At 61.9% G+C, this 17,452-nt stretch overlaps 2 protein-coding genes across 2 annotated transcripts; one reads left to right on the top strand and one right to left on the bottom strand.

Annotated features, from left to right (window-relative positions):
• Positions 1 to 352: 352 nt before the first annotated feature.
• Positions 353 to 15,320, bottom strand: IK (IK cytokine). Its single transcript, XM_054389411.1, has 20 exons — positions 15,265 to 15,320; positions 14,378 to 14,444; positions 14,098 to 14,190; positions 13,614 to 13,673; positions 12,528 to 12,695; positions 12,326 to 12,440; positions 11,611 to 11,681; positions 11,482 to 11,528; positions 8,412 to 8,575; positions 7,496 to 7,604; positions 6,828 to 6,867; positions 5,682 to 5,823; positions 5,029 to 5,047; positions 3,790 to 3,868; positions 3,487 to 3,567; positions 2,973 to 3,030; positions 2,504 to 2,592; positions 1,772 to 1,880; positions 923 to 957; positions 353 to 565 (listed from the first exon to the last, which is right to left on the bottom strand). Exons 1-20 carry the CDS (start codon positions 15,278 to 15,280, stop codon positions 538 to 540), a joined length of 1,590 nt encoding a protein of 529 aa, XP_054245386.1. The 5' UTR covers positions 15,281 to 15,320; the 3' UTR covers positions 353 to 537.
• A 209-nt stretch (positions 15,321 to 15,529) lies between these two features.
• Positions 15,530 to 17,307, top strand: NDUFA2 (NADH:ubiquinone oxidoreductase subunit A2). The gene is made up of 3 exons (XM_054389262.1): positions 15,530 to 15,633; positions 15,797 to 15,903; positions 17,088 to 17,307. The coding sequence occupies exons 1-3, from the start codon at positions 15,530 to 15,532 to the stop codon at positions 17,177 to 17,179; spliced, it is 303 nt and encodes a 100-aa protein (XP_054245237.1). The 3' UTR covers positions 17,180 to 17,307.
• The last annotated feature ends 145 nt before the right edge of the window (positions 17,308 to 17,452 follow it).

The raw sequence follows: 17,452 nt of genomic DNA on the forward strand, positions 1-17,452 counted from the left end.
CCCTGTCCCTGTCACCAACAGAGGTGTGAAGCAGCACTGGGCCCACTACTGACTCCTGCTGTCCCTTCCTTCAGGCTCTTCTCTTGCTGTCCCTCACACAGGGGTCCCCTTTCTTCCCCACAGACTGAGGCAGGAGCTGCTCAGCTTGGATATTTCCCTCACCCAGCCTTGTTTGCCAATTCTGACCAGGGCTGGGCAGGGGCTACCTGGCCCCTACCCTAAAAGGCTCCCCCAGTAAATAGCCTGAGCTGGGGCTTGCCCTGTGAGGGCCTGGTGGGGAAAAGGAGCCCTGGCCCCCCTGCTGCCCTGACCCCAGCCCCACACCCAGACCCTCATGAAGAGTTTATTCACTTTTATTACAGCTAAAACATTTATACAGCAAGGGGGTGGGGGGGAGGCTGAGCACAGCCCCACAGCACAAGGCTGGCAGGGGACACAGCTGGCCCTGCACAGAGCAGTGGAGACAAGGAGAGCAAACCAGCAAGCTCCAGGAGGACAGCAGCCACAAGGCAGGGGCTGCAGAAGATGCTGCAGGCATCAGTACTTGGGACGTTTCACCTCAACCCTGGAGAAGACAGACAGGCAGGAGGGTGGTGAGGACAGGGCAGGCAGCTCCATCATCCTCCCACCCAGGGCACAGCATCAAGAGCCACAGATTCACCCCACAGAACAGTTCAGGGGTCCCCCACAGCTCCTCAGGTCAGGGAAGACCTGCAGTGTCTGCTCCCAGCCCTGGGATCTGCTCAGCACCCACCCATGGCCCAGGGCAGAGCAGCCCTGCAAGGCAGGAGCACTTGGAGTGACCCAAATGTTCTCTGCTCTGCTTCCATGCCCAGACCCCTTGGGGAGGTCTCTGTCCTGCTGCAGCCCCTGTGTGAGGTGGCAGGGGACAGCCAGGCCCAGGAGCAGAAGCTTCACTCACCCATCAGCCTCCAGCTTCTTCCTCTTCTCGATGATCTGCAGAGAAAGCACAAAGTGCCCTTCAGCCTGGGGGCAGCTGCTGCCCACAGGGGGCAAGATACACCTGGGGAGAGCTGTGCCCAGCCCACAGCAAGCTGAGGTGAGCTGCCCACAGTCTGGAGCAGCTTGGCCTCTTCTCCCTTTCCTCCATTTTGGCCACCAAAGGCCCTTTCTTCTCACCTTCCCCATGCCTATCCCATCCCCTCGGGATGCTCCTGGCCAGCTCCCCCTGCCCAGGACACCCCCAGCTCTGGCAGGTAGAGCAGAGGGAGCCACCACACATGCCCTGTCCCCCCCAATCCCCTCTGGATGGCCCTGAGCTGCCCATTTTGAACAGAGACATCTGCTGCAGAACCTGGAGCAGAAAGCCTCCAGCAGGATGGCTCCCAGAGCAACAACAGGCCTGGAGCCCCAAATACTTGGTAGCAGCAGAGCCCAGGACATGGACTGGGCTGAAGAGCTCAGCCCAAGACAGCTAGGGGCAGAGGCAGCCCCCAGCAGCCCCTCCCAGCCCCCAGCAGCTCCTCCCTACCCCCAGCAGCTCCTCCCAGCCCCCAGCAGCCCCTCCCAGCCCCAGCAGCCCCTCCCAGCCCCCAGCAGCTCCTCCCTACCCCCAGCAGCCCCTCCCAGCCCCAGCAGCCCCTCCCAGCCCCCAGCAGCCCCTCCCAGCCCCCAGCAGCCCCTCCCTACCCCCAGCAGCCCCTCCCAGCCCCCACCAGCTCCTCCCAGCCCCCACCAGCTCCTCCCAGCCCCCAGCAGCTCCTCCCAGCCCCCACCAGCCCCTCCCAGCCCCCACCCCCTCCCTCCTCACCGCGCTGATCTTCTTCCACTGCCGGTCCAGCTCGGCCTTGTCGTTGGTCTCCTTGAAGCGCCGAGTTTTGCGTCCCTCTGACATCTTGATCCCATACTGGAAGGCTGCCCTGGGGAAGGAGGCAGAGCTCATGGGGGAGCCACCAGGCTCAGGATCCTTAAATCCTCACCAGGGAACCTCCACCCTGCCTTAAGCTCTCTCAGGTCCCAGCTTTGGCCAACCCCACCCAGAATCACAGAGTGGGTTGGGTTGGAAGGGACCTTAGAGATCAGCCAGTGCCACCCCCTGCCATGGGCAAGGACACCTCCCACCAGCACAGGCTGCTCAGGGCCTCATCCAGCCTGGTCCTGAACACCTCCAGGCAGGAGGCAGCCACAGCCTCCCTGGGCAACCTGTGCAGTGTCTCCCCAGCCTCACTCTCAACAATTTCTTCATCTCCACTCTCACTCTCCCCTCTCCCAGCTCAAAGCCATTCTCCCTCATCCTGGCACTCCCAGCCCTTGTCCAGAGTCCCTTCCCAGCTCTCCTGGAGCCTCTTCAGGTCCTGCAAGGCTGCTCTGAGGTCCCACTGGAGCCTTCTCCTCTCCAGGCTGAGCAGCCCCAACTCTCCCAGCCTGTCCCCACAGGGGAGGTTCTCAGCCCTCTGATCATCTTGGTGGCCTGCTCTGGCAGCTCCAACTCCTGCTTGTGCTGTGGGCAGTTTGCTCAGCCCCTCCCCGGGGCTGCACTCACTTGGGCAGAGCCTCTTTGTTGTTCATGTATTCACTGTACTCCTCCTGTGTGTCGAAGTCCCAGCGCCCCAGGGGGCCTTTCTTGTTGCCCTGCAGACAAAGGAGGGCTCAGAGCAGCTGGCACTGCCCAGGGCTTCTCATACCACCCCAGGGGCCCAGGCAAGGTCTCCACCTCCCACCAGCCCCAGCTCAATGGCTTTGTGTGCCCAGAGTGGCCTTGGCTCCAGGATCCCCTCCCCGAGAAGCCCCAGGCAGGACACTCAGTGGGAGAGGGAGCTGAGATGGATGAGGACATCCCCAGCACCTTCTGATCAAGCCCCAGCACCCCATTTGCTCCCTACACAACAGATGCCACCCAGAGCCAGGCACACAGCAGATCAGCAATCCCTCAACACCCAACTCTGGGGCACTCAACCCCTCTGCTCCTCCCTAGTGGGTTCCTCTCCCCCTGTTTGCTGCTGCCATCACACCTGGTCCATCTTGCTGTAGTCCACCTCTTCATCACTGTCCACAGCCATGTCATCCATTCTGGCCAGCAAAGAGAAGCAAGGAAAAGGTTAGGAGTGGGTCCACAGGGCATGGAGCCACCAGAGTGAGGCCTCAGCTCCTGGACCTCAGAGCAGCCCCTCCAGCTGCAAGCCCTGCAGGTGAGCTGTGCCACAGGGGCACCCAAGATCCCAAAAGCTCCTGAGGTGGCTCTGCAGGATGGAATTTCTTCTACCAAGGAACCACTCTGCAGCCACAGCTTGAGGGCATCAATCCCCAGGGCACCCAGCAGGCTCCCACCCACCTCCACCTCTCCTGGCACCGTGGGGCAGCAGAGCCAGGTGGTCACCTCCAGCAGGAAAGGCCAAGGGCTGCCAGAGCCAGGGCCCTGGGGAGCACTTTAGCAGCAGTTAGGGGCTGCTGCCCAAGCCCTGGCAGGCAGAGCCCAGCAGCCCCTGGTGCCCTCTGCTCCCAGCCAGCTGCTGGCAGCTCCCTTACGTGGCAGGGTAGCACTCGGCGTAGCTGTTGGACATGCCAAAGAAGTCCCCCAGCTGCTTCTTGTCTTCTGGCTTCTTCAAGGTGGCACTGGTCAAGGAAAGCATCACCAGGTGGCCTTGCAGCTAAGGCCTGAGCCACCTCCTGCCCTACCACCACCAAGCAGGAGCCCACAGAGCTCCTGTCTGGCACAGGAGCAGCAAGGTCTGGCTGGCATTTGTCTGCCTCCTGGGTGAGGCAGGACAACCACATGGCCCTGCTTGGACAAGGGAAGCCTGGCCCAGGCTGGGGCACAGTCAAGGATATGCCTCTGGTCCTTCCCAGCCAGCAGCTCCAGCAAACTTCTCATTGATGGACTTGATGAGCTCCTTGGCTGAGCCAGGCCCTGGGGCAGAGAGCAGCAGGGAGAGGGCTTGGGGAGGAGGAGCCCAGCACAGCCCAGCTGGCACTGGGCAGAGCCCTCCTGTACACAGTGACTGGCATGGGGGCACAGGCAGAGGACAGCTAGGGCAACAGCCAGCAGCAGCACACCAGTCTGAGAACAGGCAGGGGTGGGCTGCTCCTTGGAGACCCCAACCCCCCCAGCTCACAGCCAGCAGAAGGTTGCTGGAGCTGCTCTGCTGCCAGCAAAGGATCTGCAAACCCAGCCCAGGCTGTGGGCACCAGGCCCTGCACCCCCAAACCCTCATGGCAGCAATGCCCTCCCTACAGCACCTCTGGGGACACCAGAGCTCACCCAGGCCAGCAACAAGACCTCCAGCCCCAGCCAGCCCCTCCAGCCCCAACCAGCCCCTCCAGCCCCAACCAGACCCTCCAGCCCCAACCAGACCCTCCAGCCCCAGCCAGACCCTCCAGCCCCAGCCAGACCCTCCAGCCCCAACCAGCCCCTCCAGCCCCAGCCAGCCCCTCCAGCCCCAACCAGACCCTCCAGCCCCAACCAGCCCCTCCAGCCCCAACCAGCCCCTCCAGCCCCAGCCAGCCCCTCCAGCCCCAGCCAGCCCCTCCAGCCCCAACCAGACCCTCCAGCCCCAGCCAGACCCTCCAGCCCCAGCCAGCCCCTCCAGCCCCAACCAGCCCCTCCAGCCCCAGCCAGCCCCTCCAGCCCCAGCCAGCCCCTCCAGCCCCAGCCAGCCCCTCCAGCCCCAGCCAGACCCTCCAGCCCCAGCCAGACCCTCCAGTCCCAGCCAGCCCCTCCAGCCCCAACCAGACCCTCCAGCCCCAGCCAGACCCTCCAGCCCCAGCCAGCCCCTCCAGCCCCAACCAGCCCCTCCAGCCCCAGCCAGCCCCTCCAGCCCCAGCCAGCCCCTCCAGCCCCAGCCAGACCCTCCAGCCCCAACCAGCCCCTCCAGCCCCAGCCAGACCCTCCAAGCCCCAGCCAGACCCTCCAAGCCTTCCCCACACCCCCACCCATGCCCCTGCAGCCTCCCCCATGCCTCCCTCTCCAGCCTTTCACCCCCAACCCTCCCTCATGCCCTCACCCATGCCCCTGCAGCCTCCCCCACGCCCCTCCAAACCTCCCCCATGCCTCCACCCCTCCAGCCTCACCTTTGTCGATGTCTGGGGGCTGCAAAGAAGGGGGAGAGGCACCAAAGTCAGCCAGGAGGGCTGAGAGCTGGCAGCTCCACTTGGAGACTCTTGGTGGCAAGCAGAAAAAGCTGCTGCCCTGGGGTGGCCCTGCCCTCCTTGCTGGTGGAGAGGACACAAGGCCAGACCCCCCCCAGCTCCTGGCTGGACAGAGCTCAGCCAGAGCTGACCACTGGCACGTGGGGGAGCACAACCAGGGTGACCCCAAAGGGCACAGAGTCACAGCTGGCATCATGCTGGAAGGGACCTTCTGAGGTCACCTTAGGATCACAGAATGGTCTGGGCTGGAAGGGACCTCCAGAGCTCATCCAGACCAACCCCCTGCACTCAGCAGGACATCCTCCACTGGATCAGGTTGCCCAGAGCCCTGTCCAGCCTCACCTTGAACAGCTCCAGGGATGGAGCCTCAACCACCTCCCTGGGCAACCTGTGCCAACCTTGCCCAACTTCCCCCAGGCAGCAGGGACACCTCCAGCCTGAGCAGGCTGCCCAGGGCCACATCCAGGCTGATCTCCAACATCTGCAGGGATGAAGCCTCAAGCCCCATCCCCTGCTGGCAGAGAGCTGCCTGCTGGTGTGCAGGGAGGTGGGGTGGGAGGGAGCAGCAGGCTCACCTCATCCTCAGCCTTGGGCTTCTCAAAGTAGCTGTGCCTCTTCTTCTCCTCCTCGCGCTCCCGCTCCCGCTCCCGGTACCGCTCCTTCTCCCGGGGAGCCTTGGCAGCAGAGGGCACGTAGTCCCCAATGTCCTCAAAGATGCTGGCAGGGGACAAAAAGGCTGAAGTGAGGCTGCTGCCAGAGCAGAGGCCACCAGCTGCAGCCTGCCCAAGGGGCACACAGCGACCAACAGCGAGCGCCGAGGGCACCTCCTGCCCCTTCACCGCAGGGCGAGAGGAAGGGACCTCAGGGTGCACCAGGGGAGGCTCAGGCTGGGCACCAGGGACATTTCTTCACCAAAAGGGTCATCAGCAACTGGCCCACGGAGGTGTCAAGTCACCACCTCTGGAGGTGCTCAGAGAACCTCTGAATGAGGAGCTCAGGGACATGGACTAAGAGTTGTGTACAGGGAGCTCAGAGAACCACAGCAGGGCAGGGGCTGGAAGAGACCTCTGGAGATCATCCAAGCCAAGCCCCTGCCAAGGCAGGAACACATCCAGGGGAGTTTGGAATCTCTCCAGAGATGGAGACTCCACCACCTCTCTGGGCAGCTCCAGGGCTCCAGCACCCTTCAATTAAAGAAGTTCCTCCTCATGTTCAGATGAACTTCTGATGGTCCAGTCTGTGCCCACTGCCCCTTGGCCTGTCCCTGGGCACCACTGGACACAGCCTGGCCCCAGCCTCCTGCCCCCCACCCTTGGAGCATTGATCAGCACTGATGAGATCCCCCCCAGGCTGCTCTTCTCCAGGCCCAACAGCCCCAAGCCCCTCAGTGTCTCCTCAGCACAGAGCAGTTAGGTCATGGCTGGACTCAATCATCTCAAGGTCTCTCCCAGCCAGGAGATTCTGTGCTGCTCTGTCAGAGCCATCACTGCACTCCTGCTCTCTCCTGCAGCCTGCACCTGCTGCTTGTGCTCCAGGACAAGAGATCCCTTGGCTGCCTCAAGCCTACAATCAGACCCAGACCTTGTCTCCAAACCACAGGTGCCCAGAGGCAGCTCTCTCCAGGAGCACTGAACCCAGCCCTCTCCAGATGTGGTTAGCCCAGAAGATGTTCCTTAGGTCACAGCTGTGACCCTACAGCCTGTGGGCAAGGACCCACTTACTTCATATCAGCTTCAGGAGGCTTCTTCTCATCCAGCTTCCCTGCAAGGACACCAGAGCAGTGAGAGCCACATCCCCCACCCTGCCCTGTGCCCTGCCCCCAGCCTGCTTCCCAGGCCCGAGCAGTGGGGCTGGAGGAGGGCCTGGCTTCTTCTTGGGCCCCTCAGGAAGCCCTTCTGTTCCCCACCCCAACAGGGGACAGCTCCCCAAGGAAACTGGGCCTTGCCCAGGACTGGGAGAGCAGCAGGAGGCAGCCCTGCAGCAGGCACAAAGCAGCTGACCTTCAGGACATGGTGCTTGGGGACCCACAGGGAGATGCTGTCCCCTGAGCCCCCCACCTCCTGCTGCCAGGCTTTGGCTTAGGGCAAGCCCAAACACAACCATGGAATGGGTTGGGTGGGAAGGGACCTTGAATGTCACCCAGCTCCACCCCCTGCCATGGGCAGGGACACCTCCCACCAGCCCAGGCTGCTCAGGACCTCATCCAGCCTGGCCCTGAACACCTCCAGGGAGGAGGCAGCCACAGCCTCCCTGGGCAACCTGTGCCAGTGTCTCCCCACCCTCGCTGCCAACAATTTCTTCCTCATCTCCAGCCTCAATCTGCCCTCTCCCAGCTCCAAGCCACACCCTGGGGCTATGCTTCACACCCTCAGATCCCTCCAGCTCCTACCTTTGTCCTTCTTCTTGAGCTTCTTGTTGCGGGTCCCTTGCCTGAGGTAGGAGAGGATCTGTGTCAGCTTGCTGATGACGATGTCGTTGGTGGTCAGCGTGGTCTGAGCCTGCAAGGGAAATCAGGATCACAGCTCACAGGGTGTTAGGGGATGGAAGGGACCTCTGGAGGTCTTCCAGTCCAACCCCCCTGCCAGAGCAGGGACACAAAATCCAGCACAGGTCACACAGGAACACATCCGGACAGGGCTGGAAAGTCTCCAGAGGAGGAGACTCCACAACCTCTCTGGGCAGCCTGTGCCAGGGCTCTGTGAGCCTCACAGTCAAGAAGTTCCTCCTCATGTTGAGGTGGAGCCTCCTGGAGTGCTGGAGTTTGCATCCACTGCCCCTTGGCCTATCCCAGGATGCAACTGAGCAGAGCCTGTCCCTGTCCCTTCCTGCAGTTTCCATCCACTGCCCCTTGTCCTTTCACAAGGCACAACTGAATGGAGGCTGTCCCTGTCCCTTCCTTGCTGCAGTCCCCATCTAGTTCTCTTTGTGCCATCATAGGGCACAACTGAGCAGAGCCCATCCTTGTCTTTTCCTGCAGTTTCCATGCAGTGCCTCTTTGTCCTATCCTAGGGAACACGCAAGCAGAGGCTGTCCCTGTCCCTTCCTGCACTTTCCATCCAATGCCCCTTGTCCTATCCCAGGGCACCACTGAGCAGAGCCTTTCCCGGTCCCTTCCTGCGTTTTCCATCCACTCCCCCTCGCGCAGCAGGAGGAGGCCGGAGGAGGAGCTGCAGGAGGCGGGTGGTGCGGGTGGGGCCAGGGGCGGTGCCGGGGCCAGGGGCGGTGCCGGGGCCAGGGGCGGGGCCGGGGCCAGGGGCGGGGCCGGGGCCAGGGGCGGGGCCGGGGCCAGGGGCGGGGCGGTGTACCTCCATGGTGGGGCAGTCCGCCTTGCTGCGGATGAGCGTGGTGGGGATGTCGGTGTCCGCGTACTCGTCGTCCAGGTCCACCACGTAGGCCATCCTGCCGGGCAGGAACAGCTCGTTGCGCTCGTAGGCCTTGCTCTTGAACAGGATGCGGTAGATGTTGCGCCCTGGGGGCAGCGGCAGGGCAGGTTAGCGCTGGACAAGAAACTGCCTTGAGCAGCACAGACAGCAGGGAAAGGCCTCACTAGGACAGGATCACTGAATTGTCAACCTGGAGCTGCTGAGGCTGGAACAGACCTTTCAGACCATGGAGTCCAATCCTTACCCAGCACTGCCAGGGCACCACCAAACCATGGCCCTCAGCACCACGTCTGCACAGCTGTGAAGCCCCTCCAGGCATGGGGACTGCCCTGGGCAGCCTGGGACAGGCCTTGACAACCCTCAAGAGGAAGAAATTGTTGTTCATGTCCAACCTGAACCTGCCCTGTGGCAACCTGAGGCCATTTCCTCTTGCCCTGTCACTTGTGCCTTGGTAGAGGAGACCAAAGATCCTCACTTTCCACCCACTGGGCATGGGGAAGTGGAAGAGGAGGTCAGGCCTGGGAGACTCTGACATTGTCCCACAGCACAAGAGACCTCCCTGCCTCTGCCCCCACCACTAACAGAATCACAGAATCAGAACTCTCAAGGCTGGAAGGGACCTCAAGGCTCAGCCAGTCCCAACCCCCCTGCCATGGGCAGGGACACCTCACACCACAGCAGGTTGCTCACAGCCACATCCAGCCTGGCTGCAAAAACCTCCAGGGATGAGGCTTCCACCACCTCCCTGGGCAGCCTGTGCCAGTCTCTCACCACCCTCATGGGGAAGAATTTCTTCCTAACATCCAATCTCAATCTCCCCATTTCTAGTTTTGCTCCATCCCCCCCACTCCTATCACTCCCTGACACCCTCAAAAGTCCCTCCCCAGCTTTCTTGGAGCCCTCTTCAGATCCTGGAAGGCCACAGGAAGGTCTCCTGGGAGCCTTCTCCTCTCCAGCCTGCACAACCCCAACTCTCTCAGTCTGTCTCCAGAGCACAGCAGCTCCAGCCCTCTGCTCATCCTCGTGGCCCTTCTCTGGACACCTTCCAGCACCTCCAGATCCTTCCTGGAACAGAGGCTCCAGAACTGGACACAGAGCTCCAGGTGTGGTCTCAGCAGAGTGGAGCAGAGGGGGAGAATCCCCTCCCTGGCCCTGCTGGCCACACTTCTCCTGCTGCAGCCCAGGCTCTGCTTGGCTCTCTGGGCTGCAAGTGCTCACTGCTGGCTCCTGCTGAGCTTCTCATCCCCCAGCACCCCCAAGGCCTTTTCTCCAGGGCTGCTCTTCAGCCAGTCCCAGGCTGCCTGGGTTAGAACCAGGAATCCTAACTGCTAGACAAAGAGAACAGATTTGCCCTTGGGTAATTTCTTTGCCATTAAATCCTTTCAGCACTGTTCCCGACTGGAGCTTTGTATGTGACAAGCAAGGACACAACAGTCCCATGGGCCTGGAGTGCTTCATGAGTGTCATCTCCAACAGTGAGCTCCCAAGGCTGCCTGCTTGGTGACAAAACTTCACCTCCTGAACAGAGATGCTGAGTGGGGAAGAGATTGCACTGGAACAGTGTTTTCCAAGCATGCAAAGAGGAGCTTGCTTTGGACTTAGACCTGCAGCAGTGAAAGCTGTGTGCAGCCTGTGGTGTCAAGAGAGGTTTAGAACTGAAGTTGAAGGTGGTTTCAGGTCCCTGCTCACTGCAGGGGGGTTGGACTAGAAGACCTTTGGAGGTCCCTTCCAAGCCAAACCATTCTGTGGCCAAGAAGGCCAACAGCATCCTGGCCTGGATCAGCAACTGTGACCAGCAGGGGCAGGGAAGTCATCCTGCCCTGTGCTCAGCACTGCTTAGGACACACCTGGAGCCCAGTTCTGGGCTCCTCAATTCAAGAAGGACATTGAGAGACTTGAACTGTCCAAGAGAAGGGCAATGAGGCTGGGGAGGGTCCTGGAGCACAGCCCTGTGAGTAGAGGCTGAGGGAGCTGGGGGTGTTTAGCCTGGAGAAGAGGAGGCTCAGGGGAGACCTCATTGCTGTCTACAACTACCTGAAGGGAGGTTGTAGCCAGGTGGGGGTTGGGCTCTTCTCCCAGGCACCCAGCACCAGAACAAGAGGACACAGTCTCAAGCTGTGCAGGGGAGGTTTAGGCTGGAGGGGAGGAGAAAATTCTTCACAGGAAGAGTAATTGGCCATGGGATGTGCTGCCCAGGGAGGTGGTGGAGTCACCATCCCTGGAGGGGTTCAAAACAAGCTTGGCTGTGGCAGTTGGAGCCAGGGTTTAGTTGTCAGGAGGTGTTAGGTAACAGCTTGGACTTGATAATCTGTGAGGTCTTTTCCAACCTGGGTGATTCTGGGATTCTGTAACAAAGGTGCCCCCAGCACCACACCACAGCACCCCTGCAGCAGGCTGGGGTGAGGGCACGTTGCCCTAGGTGCTGCTTGGGGATATGGTTTAGGGGTGAAGCTTGCAGAGCAGGGTCAGCAGTTGGGCTTGGGCATCCCCAAGGGCCTTTTCCAACCTGAAGGTTTCTGTGATCTTGCTTGGAGGTGATGATCTCCAAGATCCCTTCCAACCCTGCACTGTGCTATGACTTCCACCCCCTGCAGCCAGCAGGGACATCCCCAGCTCCAGCAGGCTGCTCACAGCCCCAACCAACCTCACCTGCCATGGTTCCAGGGATGGCACATCTCCCACCTCTCTGGATTAGGCTCTCCCCACCCTCAGTGCCAAACCTTTCTCCCTTCTCCCAGTCTCCCTCTCTCAGTTCAGACCTTGTCCTGTCACCTCAGGCCTTGCTCACAACTCTGTCCCCAGCTTTCTGGTTGGCTCCTGAAGCACTGAGAGGCCACCAGGGGACCTCCCCAGGGCCATGTTTCCTCCAGCCCTTAGGATGCCTACGCCTCAGACTCTCCCTCTCCAATGCCTAACGGTTCCCATTCCTCCAGGAACCCTCCAGGATTTGTCCCTGGAGGCCCAACAGCAGGTGGGGACCTCAGAGCCTCACCCAGGCGAGTCTTGAACTCAATTTTGTTCTCAGGATCTTCATCCTTCCTGAAGGGGAACAGAAAAGGTTTGTCAGGAGGTGCCTCCCCTGTGAGCTCCTCCCAGCCCAGCCCAGCCCTCAGCTGCTCACTTAGTTTCCTTCTGGGGCTTCTCCATCATTTCTTCCTCCTCCTTCTCCTTGCTGGCAATCTCAGCTCGTACCTGGCCACAGAGTGAAGCCAACCATCAGACACTAGCCCCTAGCTCAGCTGCCCACCACCACCACCAGCTGCCCACCACCACCACCAGCTGCCCACCCCTCTGGGAATCCTTTCCAGAGAGAGAGAAATCCACAGAGTGGGTGGGAGAGAGTGGAACAAGAGATTCACAGAGTCCATGGGGTTGGAAGGGACTCTCCAAGGTCACCCTGTCCACCCTCCCTGCACTCAGCAAGGGACACCTCCAGCCAGAGCAGGCTGCCCAGGGATACATCCAGGCTGAGCTTGGATGTCTGCAGGGCTGGAGCCTCAATTCCCTCCCTGGGCAGCCTGTCCCAGTATCTCCCCACCCTCACTGTGCAGAACTCCCTCCTGATGCCCAACCTGAATCTGCCCTGCTCCACTTTCAAACCATTGCTTCTCATCCTGGCACTCCCAGCCCTCATCCCAAGTCCCTGCCCAGCTTTCCTGGAGCCCCTTCAGGTACTGGAAGGCTGCTCTAAGGTCTCCTAAGCAGGTGAGGTCTCCTCAGAGCAAAGCAGAGGGAGCAGGATCCCCTCTCTCCACCTCTGCCAGTGCCCATTGCTGCCTCCTTGTCCAGCTTCTCCCCCCACCCACTGAACAGCCAAGGGTGCCATCCATGCCCACCTTCTGCAGCAGGGCAAAGTCCAACCCCTTCACCAAGTGAGTGTGCTCCATGTCACCACCCAAGAACTTCGACTCCTGGATCAGCTGCCTCCTCTTCTCTGCCGCCGATTTGTCCCTGCCAGGCAGAGAGAGGAAAGGAGGAGGGGGATCAGGGGGCGGCCCCCGGGGCGGGGCGAGGGGCGGGGAGGGAGAGCTGACTCACGCCTCGGCGGTGGGGCCCACGGCTCGGTAGTTGGCCGTGGTGCTGATGAGCTCCGTCTCCTCGTAGTCTTTGTTGACGCCGTCCCTCCTCTCCTTGGCTCTGTCGCGGTACTTCTCGGCCAGCTCCCTCTCGCGTTCGATCTCCTGCTGCCGCAGCTTGGCGTAGTAGCTGAGGGGTGGGAGCAGAGCTCAGCCTGAGGGGCAGCCGCAGGGCCCCAACACCTGCCCTCTCCTGCTTCCCAAATCCCTTCCCCCAGCAACCTTCTCCAGGCTGGGGCACGGTCGGGGATGTTGTGTCCCTGGCCTAAGGGGACTGCAGAGCCTCCTGCAGGGACAGGCTGAGGGAGTTGGGGCTGTGCAGCCTGGAGAAGGCTACAGAGAGAACTCAGAGCAGCCTTTCAGTGGCTGAAAGGGCTCCAGGAGAGCTGGAAAGGGATTTGGGACAAGGGCTGGGAGTGCCAGGATGAGGGACAATGGCTTTGAGCTGGGAGAGGGGAGACTGAGAGTGGAGAGGAGGAAGAAATTGTTGAGTGAGGCTGGGGAGACACTGGCACAGGTTGCCCAGGGAGGCTGTGGCTGCCTCCTCCCTGGAGGTGTTCAGGACCAGGCTGGATGAGGCCTTGAGCAAGCTGGGCTGGTGGGAGGTGTCCCTGCCCTGGCAGGGGGTGGCACTGGAGGAGCTTTAAAGGTCCCTTCCAACCCAAGCCATTCTCTATGCACCTGGCCAAGGGGAAGCTGCTGCCCTGGGGCTGACTGAAGAAGAGCTCAGTTTGCCCTTCCAAATGAGAGAGGTCAGTGCAGCCCTGCTGTGCACACAGGCTCCCAAAGACACAGCCACCAGTGCAGCTGTCCCACCCCTGCCCTGCTGCACCAGACACCTGCAGAGCCTCTGCTGCTCCTTCCAGAGGTGAAGCTTCCCCCCAGGCCTGCTGCCTGCCTCCTACAAGCACTCACAGCCACCCAGCCTGAGCTCCTCTCACTCTGCTTGGTTCCAGAGCCCCCAAACCACTCAGGGTCCTCTTTAGCAGACCAGGAGAGATGTGATGTGTGAGAACAAATCCTGACACCTCACTCTTTCTTCTCCTACCTCTTCTTCTTCCTCCTACGAGCTGCTGGATCCTCATCTTCGTTGTACTCCCTGGGCATCCTGGAAAGAGGACAAGAAACCACAGGTAGAGCCTGCAGAGCCACACCAGCAGCCACAGCAGGGCACTGGCACCCTCCCAGGTGGGCCCAGCACAGCCTCATTTGTCCCCAATTTCACTCTGTCAGCAGGGAGAGGTGAGCAGAGCACCAATTTTCACAGCCCAATAACCAAATCCTGCACCAAGCCCCTTCCAGCCACCCAGGACCTGCTCTGCTATGCCCAGCAGTCCTGCCCCACCTGGTTCTACCCCTGCCACTCACAGGGACCCCAGCACAAAGCAAGGCTCAGGTCCCTGGCTGCCCACTCAGAGCAACAGCTCCTTTAGATGGTACAGTACAGAGTGCCAGGGCAGAGAGGCAGGCAGGGATGGAGCCCAGAGGGGAAGCAGCCACTGCCCTGTGCCACAGCCCTGGGCCCCACTCACTCATGGTGGCGAGACTTGGATGGTGGTGCAGATGCAGGAGCAGCTCGGGGGGTCATAAGCAACTTTCTGAAGTCTTCATTGGTCAGCTTGGACCTGCAAGGAAGAGAGGAAGCAGAAACCATCATCAGCCAAGCAGCCCTGGCAGCCTGATGGCTTCTGAGCCAGTCCTGGGTGACAGAGCTAGGCCTGGGGAGCCCCAAGGCTTGACTGCACCACTTACTGCCCCTTCTAAAGGGGAAGCAGCCTTGGCCCCAGGGGCCTGCCCCAGTGTGATACTCACTGGTGGAACGAGTGGGAGTCATCCACATCGTGGCCATCAGGGGCCAGGGGGTTGGAGAAAGGTTCATCTAGGGGACAGCAGGAGGAAAAAGAGCACTCAGAGTCTGCCTGTGTAGCTTCAACCCCCCTGGAAGCAGCTCAATCCTCCCCAGCCCTGCCAGCTGAGCACCCCAGCACTTACCCATCACCACCCACAGCTGCACCCAGCCCAGCTCCCTGGCATCCTGGGGTGGCCTCACCAGGGCACATAGAATGAAGGGGTTCTGGTGGCACTGCCCCCCACCTCGAGCGACTCTGCACCTCCCAGTGGGTGTTCTGCAGCCTCCCCAGGGGTTTCTCCCTTCCCCCAAGCCCTGGGACAGCCTCCACAGCTCTCTGAAACGCCGCGAGGGTGCCCCAGTGTAAACTCCCTGCGCCGTTTCACCCCCGAACACCTCCTGGTTTGTCCCCCCTTGAGCATCCACTCACGCCCCGGACTGCCCCGGATCCCAGGACATCAGAGCACCCCAGAAGGGTTTGGGTTGGAAGGGACCTTAAAGCCCATCCCCCACACCCCTGCCACGGGAGGACCTCCCGCCGGAGGGGGCTGCTCACGGCCCAGTCCAACCCGGTCTCGATCACTGCGGCTCCCCAGGCTGCCGCAGCGCCCCTTCCCCAGCGGGGCCGCTCCCCTCACCAGGCCGGGACGTGCCTGTACCCCAGGGTCCCGCTCCCTCCTCGCCCCAGGCCCCGACTGGGCCTTCACCAGCCCCGCCCCGAGCGGGCCGCTCCCCCGCGTCCAGCGTGCCCCCACCCAGGGCCGGCCTCCTCCGGCCCGTGGTATGTCCCGGAGCCCCGCGGGATGTCCCGGTGGCCCGCGGTGCCCCGTGTCCGCCCAGCCCCGCTCACTGTCGCGTTCCGGCATCGCTGCGCCACCACCGCCCCGACCGCTCACGCTCCGCTGCCCTCCGCCTCTCCCCTTCCCAGCAACCACCGCGCCCGACCGGCCCGCCCCCGCTCCGCTCACATTGGTCGGCTCCTCGCCGGCCACGCTGCGATTGTTGGAGGCTGCGCCCGAGAAGCTCTACGATTGGCGGAGGATGCGTCCCGGCGGGCACCACGATTGGTGGCCGCCGAAGCCACGCCCCGTGCTTGTGTCAGGTGCGGGCGGAAGATGGCAGCGGCCGCGGTGAGGGGCATCGGGGGCGGGCTGGGCCGCGGCCTGCGGGAGCTCCGCATCCACCTCTGCCAGCGCTCCCCGGGCAGCCGCGGTGTCAGGTGAGCCTGGGCCGCGGGGCTGGGGCAGGGCTGCAGCCCACGGGGGATGCTTCGTGAGCGGGCCCGACGCGGGGTAGCGAGGCTCCTGCCTGCCCGGAGCCGGCCCGGCCCGGCCCTGCCCTGAACGGCCGCCGGGACCCCCTGCGCCTCCTTCCCTCCGCAGGGAATTCATCGAGCAGCACTACGTGACCCTGAAGAAGGCAAATCCCGACTTCCCCATCCTGATCCGGGAGTGCTCTGGGGTGCAGCCCATGCTGTGGGCTCGCTACGGTGAGTGCGCGCGGGGCTGCGAGCGAGGGCCAGAGCCCGGCGAGGGGCAGCGCCCGGCGGGCTGCAGCGCATGGGGGCTGAGGGGTGTCTGTGGTCACGGTAAGGGACGTTGATGGAAGGGAAGCAGCTGTCCATGAGGCGAGGATTGACTTTAGAGGTGGGTGCTCCCGCTGTGTGAGCCGGAGTGAGGCAAGAAAAGGGACGAGGAGGTGGTTTGGCAGCTTGTGGCTGTGACCTCCCAGCCCTGCAGAACTCTTCTGCAGAGGAGCCTGACTTGCAGGGAAGCAGACCCCGGGCAGGGGCTGCTGCAGGAGCAGCAGGTTTGGCAGCACCATTTGACCTAGGTGTTGGTGAGTGCTTGATGTGAGCAGCCTGCAAGCCAGCAGGCTGCCTCGGGATATGGTGGCAGCCTCTGCCCCATTGCTGTGCAGCAAAGATCAGAGGCTGGAAGCCCTCAGCTGTGAGGCCAGGCTCAGAGAGTTGGGGTTGTTCTGCCCGGGGAAGAGAAGCCTCTGGGGAGACCTTGTTGCGACCTTCCAGCACTTAAAGGGGGCCTAGAAGCACCCTGGAGAGGGCCTTTCTGCAAGGGCTTGCAGTGGTGGGACAAGGGCTGAGGGCTTTAAACCCAGGAAGAAATTCTTCACAGGGAAGATGGTGAGACCCAGAGAGATGAGAGATGCCTCATGGCTGGAATCACTCCAGGTCAGGTTGTTTGGGGCTCTGAGCCATCTGCTCCAGTCAGGGATGTCCCTGCTGGCTCCAGGGGGCTGGACCAGTGGCCTTTAAGGTCTCTTCCAAACCACAGGCTCTGTGATTCCATGAAAGGTAACAAGAAGGCAGGAGAAGGACTGGGCCATACTTCCCTCAGGTGCTGAGACACTGCACAGGTTGCCCAGGGAGGCTGTGGCTGCCCCCTCCCTGGAGGTGCTCAGGGCCAGGCTGGATGAGGCCTTGAGCAAGCTGGGCTGGTGGGAGGTGTCCCTGCCCCTGGCAGGGCCTTGGCACTGGATGAGCTTTGAGGTCCTTTCCAACCCAACCCCTCCCTTTGTTCTATGACCTTGGGCACAGGCAATGAGAGGTGTGGAGGGTGGTGAGGAGAGTCTGGGCTGTGGCAGAGCTTTAGGGTTGTCCCTTGCACCAGCAGAGGACCAAAGCAGCCTCCTAACCCTCTGCCTTCCCTGCAGAGTTTGGCAAGGAGAAGAGCGTGTCCCTCAGCAACCTCTCGGTGGATGAAGTGGCCAAAGCCTTGGAGAACGTTGTGAAGAGCAAGGTGTGAAGAGAAGAAGGTGGCCATGGCCCAGCTGGGGCCTGGGCTGCTCAACTTTAATGTCCAACCTGTGTCTGTAACTGAAGGGATGGCATAAAGGGCCCCTGCTCACCCTCGGCCTCACTGCTGCCTTCCGGGATGAGAGAGCTGCTGGAGGGAGCAGCAGCAGCACCCTGGGTCATGCACCACCTCCCCAGCCCCAGGAGCACAGCTGGCAGCTCAGCTCTGCCCCTGTGCCAGGCTCTGCTGACCTCCTGCCCATGCCCAGCATCCCCAGCACTG

Source organism: Indicator indicator, chromosome 18, assembly GCF_027791375.1.
Source record: "Indicator indicator isolate 239-I01 chromosome 18, UM_Iind_1.1, whole genome shotgun sequence".
Taxonomy (NCBI): Eukaryota; Metazoa; Chordata; class Aves; order Piciformes; family Indicatoridae; genus Indicator; species Indicator indicator.

Excerpts from the sequence above, each read along its gene's own strand:
- IK (XM_054389411.1), bottom strand. Across the intron at positions 8,576-11,481 it reads TGAGTTCAAGACTCGCCTGG|GGCGCAACATCTACCGCATC; the intron begins GTGAGGCTCTGA and ends CGCTGCCCCCAG. Across the intron at positions 566-922 it reads AAGAAGCTGGAGGCTGATGG|GGTTGAGGTGAAACGTCCCA; the intron begins GTGAGTGAAGCT and ends TGTCTTCTCCAG.
- NDUFA2 (XM_054389262.1), top strand. The coding sequence starts at position 15,530 with ATGGCAGCGGCCGCGGTGAGGGGCATCGGGGGCGGGCTGGGCCGCGGC. Across the intron at positions 15,634-15,796 it reads CCGGGCAGCCGCGGTGTCAG|GGAATTCATCGAGCAGCACT; the intron begins GTGAGCCTGGGC and ends TTCCCTCCGCAG. Across the intron at positions 15,904-17,087 it reads CATGCTGTGGGCTCGCTACG|AGTTTGGCAAGGAGAAGAGC; the intron begins GTGAGTGCGCGC and ends CCTTCCCTGCAG.